General features: G+C 33.8%; 1 protein-coding gene across 8 annotated transcripts; it reads left to right on the top strand.

Annotated features, from left to right (window-relative positions):
- Nucleotides 1–1,080: 1,080 nt before the first annotated feature.
- Nucleotides 1,081–7,850, top strand: MAKR6 (membrane-associated kinase regulator). Of its 8 annotated transcripts, XR_002541354.2 has the most exons (6): nucleotides 1,081–1,379; nucleotides 1,781–1,934; nucleotides 3,531–6,898; nucleotides 7,028–7,220; nucleotides 7,352–7,388; nucleotides 7,486–7,850. XR_002541354.2 is itself a non-coding variant. In XM_022053511.2 (5 exons), the coding sequence occupies exons 4-5, from the start codon at nucleotides 6,235–6,237 to the stop codon at nucleotides 7,033–7,035; spliced, it is 672 nt and encodes a 223-aa protein (XP_021909203.1). In that variant the 5' UTR covers nucleotides 1,081–1,379; nucleotides 1,781–1,934; nucleotides 2,871–2,925; nucleotides 3,531–6,234; the 3' UTR covers nucleotides 7,036–7,437. The 8 variants fall into 8 exon arrangements, 5 of the variants coding, with proteins under 5 accessions (XP_021909203.1, XP_088067379.1, XP_021909202.1 ...); XR_015816271.1 differs by having other exon boundaries at nucleotides 7,028–7,388; XR_002541353.2 differs by lacking the exon at nucleotides 7,486–7,850 and having other exon boundaries at nucleotides 7,352–7,437.
- Nucleotides 7,851–9,468: the final 1,618 nt, after the last annotated feature.

Below are 9,468 nucleotides of genomic sequence, written 5' to 3'. Positions count from 1 at the left end.
TATAAATACTCTTAATGATAAAAATTTATTGAACAATATTTAGAAGTTTGGATTACATTTGAAATGTAAAATTATTGTTGGAGTCAATTTGACTTTTTTGAATAGTACAAAAGGTTATATATATGTATATATATTACTTTATTAATATATTTTCTCAATCTAAAATTAAGAGATATAATTGAAAAAAATATAATGATTTATTATTATGCAATTCATAAACTAATAAAAAAACCTACTAATTTGAAAGAAAAATACAATAAAAGAGACACGAACCCAAATTTAATGAGTTACTTCTCCAAGTCATGACCCATTAATGCAAAGTGTTATATATATATATATATATATATTTGAATAGATTAATACATTAATTAATTAAATTATATAGATATATCGAATATTATATTATAATATAAATAATTTACAAACAATGATCATTAAATAAAAAAAGTATAGTATAAATTAAACTTAAGAACTAATTAATTAAGTAATTATTGATTATAGAAATCTAAACAACTTTTTACCATTAGTGGCTGAAAATATTTAGTTTTTTTTTAATTAAATTTAGTTGAAATTTATTCAAATCTTAAATTTGATTAAAATACAAAATTATGGAATTTAACAAGTGATTAAATTATTAAATTAAAAATTATGGAATTAACATATTTCAAATTTGAATATTCTGTGTAAGAAAAATGAAATGTGAAATAAGTACAAAACGACAAATTGAAAAGACACATACCAGCCGACGCCGGGGTCTCTTAAGAAAAAATTCGAATGATTGTGGGGGACCTGCGACTTTTTCAACGTCACCAATTTAATTTTAAATCCTAAAATAATTTATATTAAATAAAAAAAATAAAATTATACAAATATTTATTAATTTAAAAATTATAATAAAATTAATAAATATTTATTTTTTAATATTAAGTAATTAATTATGTTTAACGGGCCTGAATTTGAATTATCAAACCGGGCCCATTCTAATAATAAAAAACAGTTTATTGGATATTGTTTGGGCCGTTAGTCATTGATTAAACGGCGTCGTTTATGGTTTCAATAAAACCACACGTCGGAGTTTACTGGGCTCTCTTGAGTCTCGACGACCGCCCGTCTTCGTCTTCTTCCTCGTGGTCGGTCTGTGATGCCCCGAGGCAGGGTCCGATTACTCAACCGATGCGACAGCTAAGTCAACTGAATTCCCGGAGTCTGGCAAAGCCGGTGTTGTAGCGATGTAAGGCGCATGATGTCACGCTGTTCCATTTCTTCACTCCTCGTCGTGCTCCTCCGTCGAGGTTTGAGGTTTTGAATCCTCCGAGAAGCTCGTTATCAATCGACCGAAGCTTGCGGGTCACCGGTTCTCTATCTACGTCCTATATCAGGTTTTTAAAGCTCGTGTTCTCTGCTCCACATATATATATATATATATATATATGTGTGTGTGTGTGTAATTTTGCTCTTACGCTTGTGTCTGTGCTTTTTCTTTAACTGAATGTGGATCGGAGGGGCACATGCTGTTTGGTTTCCCTGAAAACTGGAAGGAAAATTTTAATTAGATTTTAAAGCTTTTAATATATTATCCAAGGAATGTGAAGTTTCGATTCAACTGGATTATATAGCTGTTTGAGTGTAAACAATCAAACTTTAAGAAATTGAAACTCAAAGTTTATCAATTTTCTTGTGGTTTGAGAATATAAACGTTCGAAATTGGGACTTGAACCTTTTTCTTTTCTTTTAGGATTTTTGGAATTAGTTTTTAATAGGAGTTGTTATCGTTATGTAGAAATGGGGATTCTCGTGCTTTAGTCTAGAAGACTCCTCCTTAATGACTCCTGATTCTGAGTGTCACGGAGATAATTTGTCCGAGGAATTTTTGGAGCGTAAATTGGATCAATCAAAAGGGTGCGAGAAAAGATTGGATTTCAGATATTCTAAAGGTGAGAGTTTATTTCACCTCTTGGTAAAAGGACTTTTAACTTGTGGATGAGAATATTTTTTTACCTGCTAGTTAATTTAGTTGTTCTTTTTTTTTTTTTAACAATGGATATTGCTTTTGCTGTTGTTTCATTTCAAGAACTTGTAGATCTTTTAGAAAAGAGACAAAATAGCGTTAATTTCATCCATATGGTCTGTTGGAATACAATCGACAGAAAACAGTTCGTTGTTGTGTGAATCATGGTGAATTCTAGTCTTCAGTTTATTCACCATGCCTGTGAATTTTGTTATGTTGATTCCAATACATTGCTATGGAGTCTGATCATTTACACCTTGGTAGAACCCGATATTCCTAAATGTTGATGCTCAATAAGTGTTTACCCCGTCCTTTGTAATTACAAGTCTGAAACCAAATCAAATTAAACTGCTCTAGATGGATCTCTCTGCCGGTCCATCATTCCCTTGTGGGGAAAAGCTATCTGTCCTCTAGTGTTGGTTGTCACTGTAGCTCTGTAGATAGGCCATAGTTATTGTTTAGTAAAGTGGAAACACTTATTAAACTGCTCTGCATGATTAATTGGCCTTTAAAGTAAGCTTGAGTCAGATGCTGACACTTGGGCGCTTTGGTCATTATACTTTATTATATATATGTTTTCTTTTCACCCATCCCATTTTTTCCGCTGTTCTATATCTAGGTAGTCCCAAAAGTTCCATGACCACCATATATACACAATTAGGTTTTACCTTATTGAGTACTGGTGCGTTCTGTAAGATTCTGTTAATTATTTGAGAGGAGTGATCTGCAATGTCATACTATAAATAAAAGAATTAGACTTTCTGGATTCTGTATCTCTATGTTAATTATTTGAAAATAGCAATATATGGTATCTGCGGCCGGTAATATTATGTCTAATTATCTTTGCGGGTTACCAATGCAGTGTTTAATAGTAAACCATGGACCTTGCAATCAGACTTTCAAAGACTATTCATCAGGTGGATAATTTACTGGATTTGGATTGAACATTTTCAGTGGAAAATCAGCTTATTGTCTGTTTGATAATTATCAAAAGAAAACCAAACTTCAGTGCTTAATGGAGTTTTAATTTGGAGGCCAGTTACAAACTTCGGTGCTGAATGGAGTAATAACTTTTTTTTTTGAAACAATGAATGGAGAATGGAGTAATAACTTAGACATTGATTTTGGCATCCCATGATAACAGAGTGTTTTGAGTGCCTGGTTGTAGGATCAGTGTTAATATGTCTGAGTAACTGTTGATATATCAGTACTTAAATTAGAAAGAGTTGTGGGTGAGATCATGAACATTGAGAAATGGTCATTTCCGTTGGTAGAAATAAGGGATTTCATGAATCAAGCGAACACTCACACGGAAGTGTAATATCTAAGAATAAACTTTCCTACTAGATTTTGGATACTTTGCACAGTTGGATTTGGTTTTTGCAAGACATAATAGTCTCTATCAATCTAAAGAAAATGATTTACCTTAATCTTGCTTTATGAGATTTTTGGTGATGCAGGTAATGCTCTTTGGGATTGCCTCTTTCTGTTTGCTCAGGTCACATGAATAATTCTGTTTCAGGTTCATACAGTTGGGTTCGGAAAATGATATTTGCCATACAGAGGACAACCCCTGTACAGCCTCTTTACTGATGTAGCTGAAGGTCTTGATCGGATGGCAATCCTCCACCGTTGTCTTGCAAGGTTTCATCTCCTTCCATCTGACTGGTTCAGGCTTACCCTTAAGGAAAAGTGGCAGTTTGATGTTGGGCTGGGCTGCCCTTTTTCCTTTTGTCAATCATACAAGTCAACTAAAATTTGTTACCTACATGCCCGTTAGATTCTCAGTTTTGATGAGTTTGGTAGGTTTTGCCGTGGCACACTTCAATATCCACGGAATGCTACCATTTCTCTTTGGTGGCTCTTACATAAGCTTGGAATGCCCTTGTACTCTGTACTTTATTTTTCTTAAGCTCAGGGATCAGTTTCTTTATACTCTGTACTTCCAGGGTTTCACTTGATCTATTGCGACAAACTGTCCTTTTCGATAATCTTGTAGGAAGTGAACTTTATTGTTACTTTCGTATCAGCACCAATTTCCCACATCTTGTGATGGATGGAATGTCCATCCTTCCGGTGGAGAAGTGGGGTTAAGTAACTTAAGCTAAAGGCTGTTATAGAACTGATGCAACATCCTTCCATGATTCAATTACTGTAGTTAGAAGTGACCAACTGCTAGTCTCACTTGGAGTCCTCGTTTTTAAACTTTTGCCGACTCATGCATAAATGATTATAAAAGATAATTCTGGAAGACAGGAACAGTGAAGTAAGTGTATTATGATGTGCTGAACAAATCAGTTTAATTGCTTTTCCTCAAATTTATTTTCTGCCACTGAAAACATTCTCCTTGGAATTAACTGCTTTATGTACGTAGATTCTCTGGCATTTGCTCATTGTTTTCGAAGGGGGACGCAAAGCGGGACCAGTTGGTTTCAGGTCACTTTCCATTCTTAGCTTTTGTCCCAGAAACCTTGTTTAATGTCTATATCATTCCCCGACAGTTCTATGGACCTTTGTCTGCTATTTTTGTTTTTGTAGATTGTTTGCAAATAATAATTAGTTATATTTTGGATGAAAAAGACATTGCTTTCTCTAGCATTTAAGTTTTGAAAAGATTCTAACTCACCACCACTCAGACTGTTAGTGGATGTAAAAGCCTGAAATTTCCTTACCATGAGAACTAGATGATATTTTTTATTTTTCCTGTTTCTTCTCCTTTCATATTTTTTTATGTCTCTGTTTAACTCTTTCAAGGACAAAAAACATGGCTACGTATTGCAGTAGGCATCATTCACCCTTATCTAGATCCTGAACAAGAGAATTAATTTCCAACGAGTCATCTTGTATATTTGTTGTAATGTTGTTCTGAATTAAAGGACTGTGAATATTGTTGTCTGAATTACAACTCTTCTCATGTGTCATTATGATGCTCGACTTTATCTTAATCTAGGATGTTGCATCTCTTTTTTTTTTCCCCTTTTCCTCCAGCCATCCTGTGAGAGATACTAGATTTGGTTGATATGATTTTTTTTTTTTTTTTTTTTTTTGACAAACTTATTATTTGCAAGTTATGAAAATATGTTGGAGCCAAAGAATTTACATCTGGATATATGTCATAAAATTAGTGCAAGTTCTAACTGTTGCTTTCCTAGGGAATTTTCTGATTTAGAGTTGATAGACTATGCTGGCCTGCATTTAATATGTTATCTGATGGGTGCTGTAGAAAATTTTATAGCATGACATGTTTTATTTTATTTTATTTTTTAAAGAAAAAAGAAATTAGACATTTGGTACTTCAAAGGGGCTACTCACCTTTTTGTCGTATTGATGTTTTTAGGTAGATGAAAAACATTATTTGCTTTCACTATTTGGACATGTATTTTATGATCCTTTATGTTGAGCTCTTAGCTGTGGCAGGTAGGTTATGAAAATGAGCATGTTGAAGTCATCTTTTCGGGATGCCTGTGTTTGATAATCGCAGAGTAAGTACCTGAGAATATTGTGAGAAAACAATTCAGGCTGAGTGAAATCACCAAAATATTTCTAGTATGCATCCAATAAATAAATATTTTTTATAGATATTCTTGTTTTCTTTTTTAGAGCATCTTGGATTGACCGTAGGGTTGACATTAACATACCCAGCAGAGACCCTAATTGGTTTTGATTCATTTCTCTTTGTAGAATATTATTAGTTTCGAAGAAATTTTTGAAAACAGAATGATCTGTTTTCTTTTTTTTTTTGAATGAGGGACAATTATCTGTTTTATCATCTTGTTACATTGCTCTAGAGGCTGCGGATGTGTAAAAATGTAGTATGCATGAACCTATGCCATTTTCTTTTCTTATAATTTAGTTGTGATAATTTATAAATGAAATAAAACTGCAAAAAAAAGGAAAAAGAAAAGGTAGCTATCTTCTTTTGTGAAGTTTAAAGTAAATGTGGGGTTAAACAGCCCTGATGAAATAGTAGATTGCGAGTACTAGTGGGGGCTCACATTGCTGTTTCTTTTCTTTTCCCTTTTTAATTATTAAATCTCATTGTCTCTTGCCAAACAACCACATATAGATGCATTAGTGAGAGAGGATATGAAGGTATATAAATATGTAGGAGATATATTTGTTCCATGAGAGAAGAGCCCTTGCTGTTAACCCACCTCGTCTGACTCTTTCTTTTTTGAGAATCTTTTCATCTCTATTTTCTTACATAACTTAGTAGAGTGGAAGCCATGGAAACTTCCTCTCAGCCTCTGTCCATTGAAAGTTTTTCCTATAGTTGGCTAGTAAACCTAAAACCATCCTTAGACAGCCTTGATGGCTCTCTCCGAGCCTCCTTGGATGCATGCGATGAAGCTTCCTTCATCGAGATGGACCCAAGAATGCCACCTTCTAAGAGATTCTTTAGAAGTTCTCAAGATTTAAAGTTTGATTTCCCCATTGCTCAGTCTCCTCTTGCTCTTGTTCATGCTGATGAGCTGTTCTCCAATGGTTATGTTATGCCTCTTTTTGTTGATCCATTGAAGATGGAGGCGTTTAGAGCCTCTGATTCAGCTCCGGCCATCCCTACCACCTCCTCCCACACTTCAAAACTTGGGATTCCAGCTAAGAAAGCAAATACTTTTCCCAGCAGAAGGTGCCGAAAACTGTCAAAGCGAATGTTCCTCAAGTATTTGGCTTTTCTCAGGCCATTGTATCAGAGACTTCGGGGACGCAAGTCGAGTTCCAGTCCTGGCAGTGTTGATACAAGACCCCGGGGAAAGAAGAACTGGGTGTACTCGACTGAAACTTCTCCACGGATAAGTGTTGCTTACTCCACGGATGACTGTTGGCGCAGGTCTTGTGATTCTGAAAGTTCCATTTATGAAGCTGTTCTCCACTGCAAAAAATCTTTCGGTATGTCAATCTTCGCCTCCTAACATATTAAAAATCTCACCAACGTAATTATTCTTGTGAAAATCTTCAGATCTTATAATTCTTGTATCAAATTATTTACTCGTAGTTTATTGTTTTTTCATTTTCCAGGAAAATAACTTGAAGTTTCTTGTATATAAAACACTCTCTCTCTCTGTGTCAGAGAGAGAGAGAGAGAGAGAGAGAGAGAGCAGAAGAAAGAAAGACAAGGGAAATTAAGAAGCCAATGCAGATACCCATGTGAAGAATATCACCAGCTACTCGTCCTTTGTTTTTTCTTCTCTTCATCCGGAATCTTGATAATGTAAATTTTTGTCCTATAATAGATTAATTAGAAGCTGTTTGAATTCCTGGAGCCATTGAAATTCTGGGCTGAGGGGGGAAAAAAAAAAAAAAAGAAAACTGATGGCTTCTGTCTTAAATTCTTCCTTACAGGAGGCAAGCAACAAGAAGGAATCTCTTCTTTATTCTTGTAAAGCTCTTTTCTTAAGTAAATGAAATTGGGATTTTACTTTTTCTAAGTTTCAATTTTCTATATATCAAACTGTTTGATAAGGTTCGAGTTGCAGGACCACAAAATATGTGATGAAAGCTGTTGGATGATAATGTTGATGATGAAATTTCTGCTTTCACTGTTTTGAGGTCCCTTCACTTCTTCGAACACATGCTACCGAGAAATCAGAAACTCTCCGGTTCGAACCTGGGGTGGTTTTTTCGGAAACGAATTCGGAAAATATGTAAACTTCGGTTTTAGATTTATATCTTCACATTTAATTGTGAATTTATATGTAAATTTTGTGTATTCTTCTTCAGTTTCTGATAATATTTGTAGAAAACTGCATGTTATTGTAAACATACTTTGAGAAGAGAATGCTTCAATGTTTGTGATTCCAAGAAAACTGCAATTAGACTTTTTGGCTTTTGGTATACTTTATTTACTTTTTATATCTATCTATCTATCTATATATATATATATGTGTGTGTGTGTGTGTATAAGCAATCATGGCTGCAGATGCTCCAATCTCCAATTATCAGAACTCTCTGTCTCTCTCTCTCTCTCTTCTCCCCCACATGGGTGAAGAAACCAGATACTTTCAAAACTTTGGCTTGTCTTTCACATGCTTCGCACAACATACTGAAATGATGGGAATATTGTTCTTACTGCAATTCGAGTTATAATCTGTTTACTCCCAATAGAAATAAATTTATAAATGTTTATTCAGAAATTTTGAGAATATTAACTGTTTTAAATATAGAAATACACATATATATATATATGTATACATATATGTGTATATAACAAACAAATCATCTTTTTGAATCTCTTCGACAGAGATGCATGCTTTCTTTGATTTCCCTGACGTAGAGTCTTTTTTCTTTTTTGGTAAATCCCCGTAGCAGAGAGTTGCAAGTTTAGAAAATGTCACTATACATATATATATATATATATATATGTAACAGTGAAGATTCCCACAGTTAATTTTTCAAACGACAGCAATAATAATCTGAGCAAACAGTATCCGAGTACGTAATTATCAATCCTACTCCAGCTGCTGCTACAAACAGTATCGGATTATCAACAAAAAAAAAAAAAAAAAATCTCCATGTGAATGGTTCCCTCTTCATGAGCTACTGTTCAAGAAAAATCTCTCCCTGAAGAATCCATCTTCCATCTTTTTGGAACACAAATTTAAGCATATATATATATGTATATATATTTATCTATATAACCAAAGCTGGCAATAAAGAATCCAAAACTCAAGCAAACATCTTCTGCTTCCTCTGCTTCATATTCAGACACGCCTCATGTATATATTAATTTCTTTTTATGTAATAATACCCTCATTGATCATCATCATTCTCCTCCTGCCAAGCTGTGGTTTGATCTTTTTATCAAAGGAATCACCCATATATTTTTTTAATATTCTCTTTTTTCTTTTGCCCATATCTTTGCAACATGGTATTCTTAGTATGTGTTTATAATATATATATATATATATATATGTATAGATATGATTTCTGCAGGGACAAAAAGGCTTATAAATCATTGAACAAACAAGCTGACTGCAGTACTGATGCTTGAATATAATATTTCATATTATTAAATTAATGCCAACATAAATTTCCATTATGGAGAATGGTAAGTAACCCTAAAAGGCAGGCAAGAGAGCTGCAACCACATCATTCTGCAATGTGAAGCTTCTCCAAGTATGTCTGCTTGAAGTGTCTCTAAATTCAGCTGCAAATTTTCTCGCCTTTTTAACGAAATCATCATTGAAATCTTCGATAACTTCCAAGAGTTTTACGCCGAAGTCTAAATAAGATTTGTTTATTTCGAACCCTTTTTTATACAGAATCTTTAAAATGTGCCTTATTTTACTAGAGTATGCCTGAAGAAACTCTGCCCAATTAGGAAGAGTGTGGCGCAAGGAAACTTCCTCAGCTTTCAAGATATAATATTTGTAATTTCTTAATTTATAAGCATCCCCTTTCGAATTAATAAGAATTTTACGAGATTGATTGGTGTAGTCATCGATTTAAACAAATTTATA

Source organism: Carica papaya, chromosome 9, assembly GCF_054855325.1.
Source record: "Carica papaya isolate Zhongbai chromosome 9, ASM5485532v1, whole genome shotgun sequence".
NCBI classification, from domain to species: domain Eukaryota; kingdom Viridiplantae; phylum Streptophyta; class Magnoliopsida; order Brassicales; family Caricaceae; genus Carica; species Carica papaya.
This window is presented reverse-complemented; position numbering and strand designations above follow the sequence as displayed.

Excerpts from the sequence above, each read along its gene's own strand:
- MAKR6 (XM_088211255.1), top strand. The coding sequence starts at position 6,235 with ATGGAAACTTCCTCTCAGCCTCTGTCCATTGAAAGTTTTTCCTATAGT.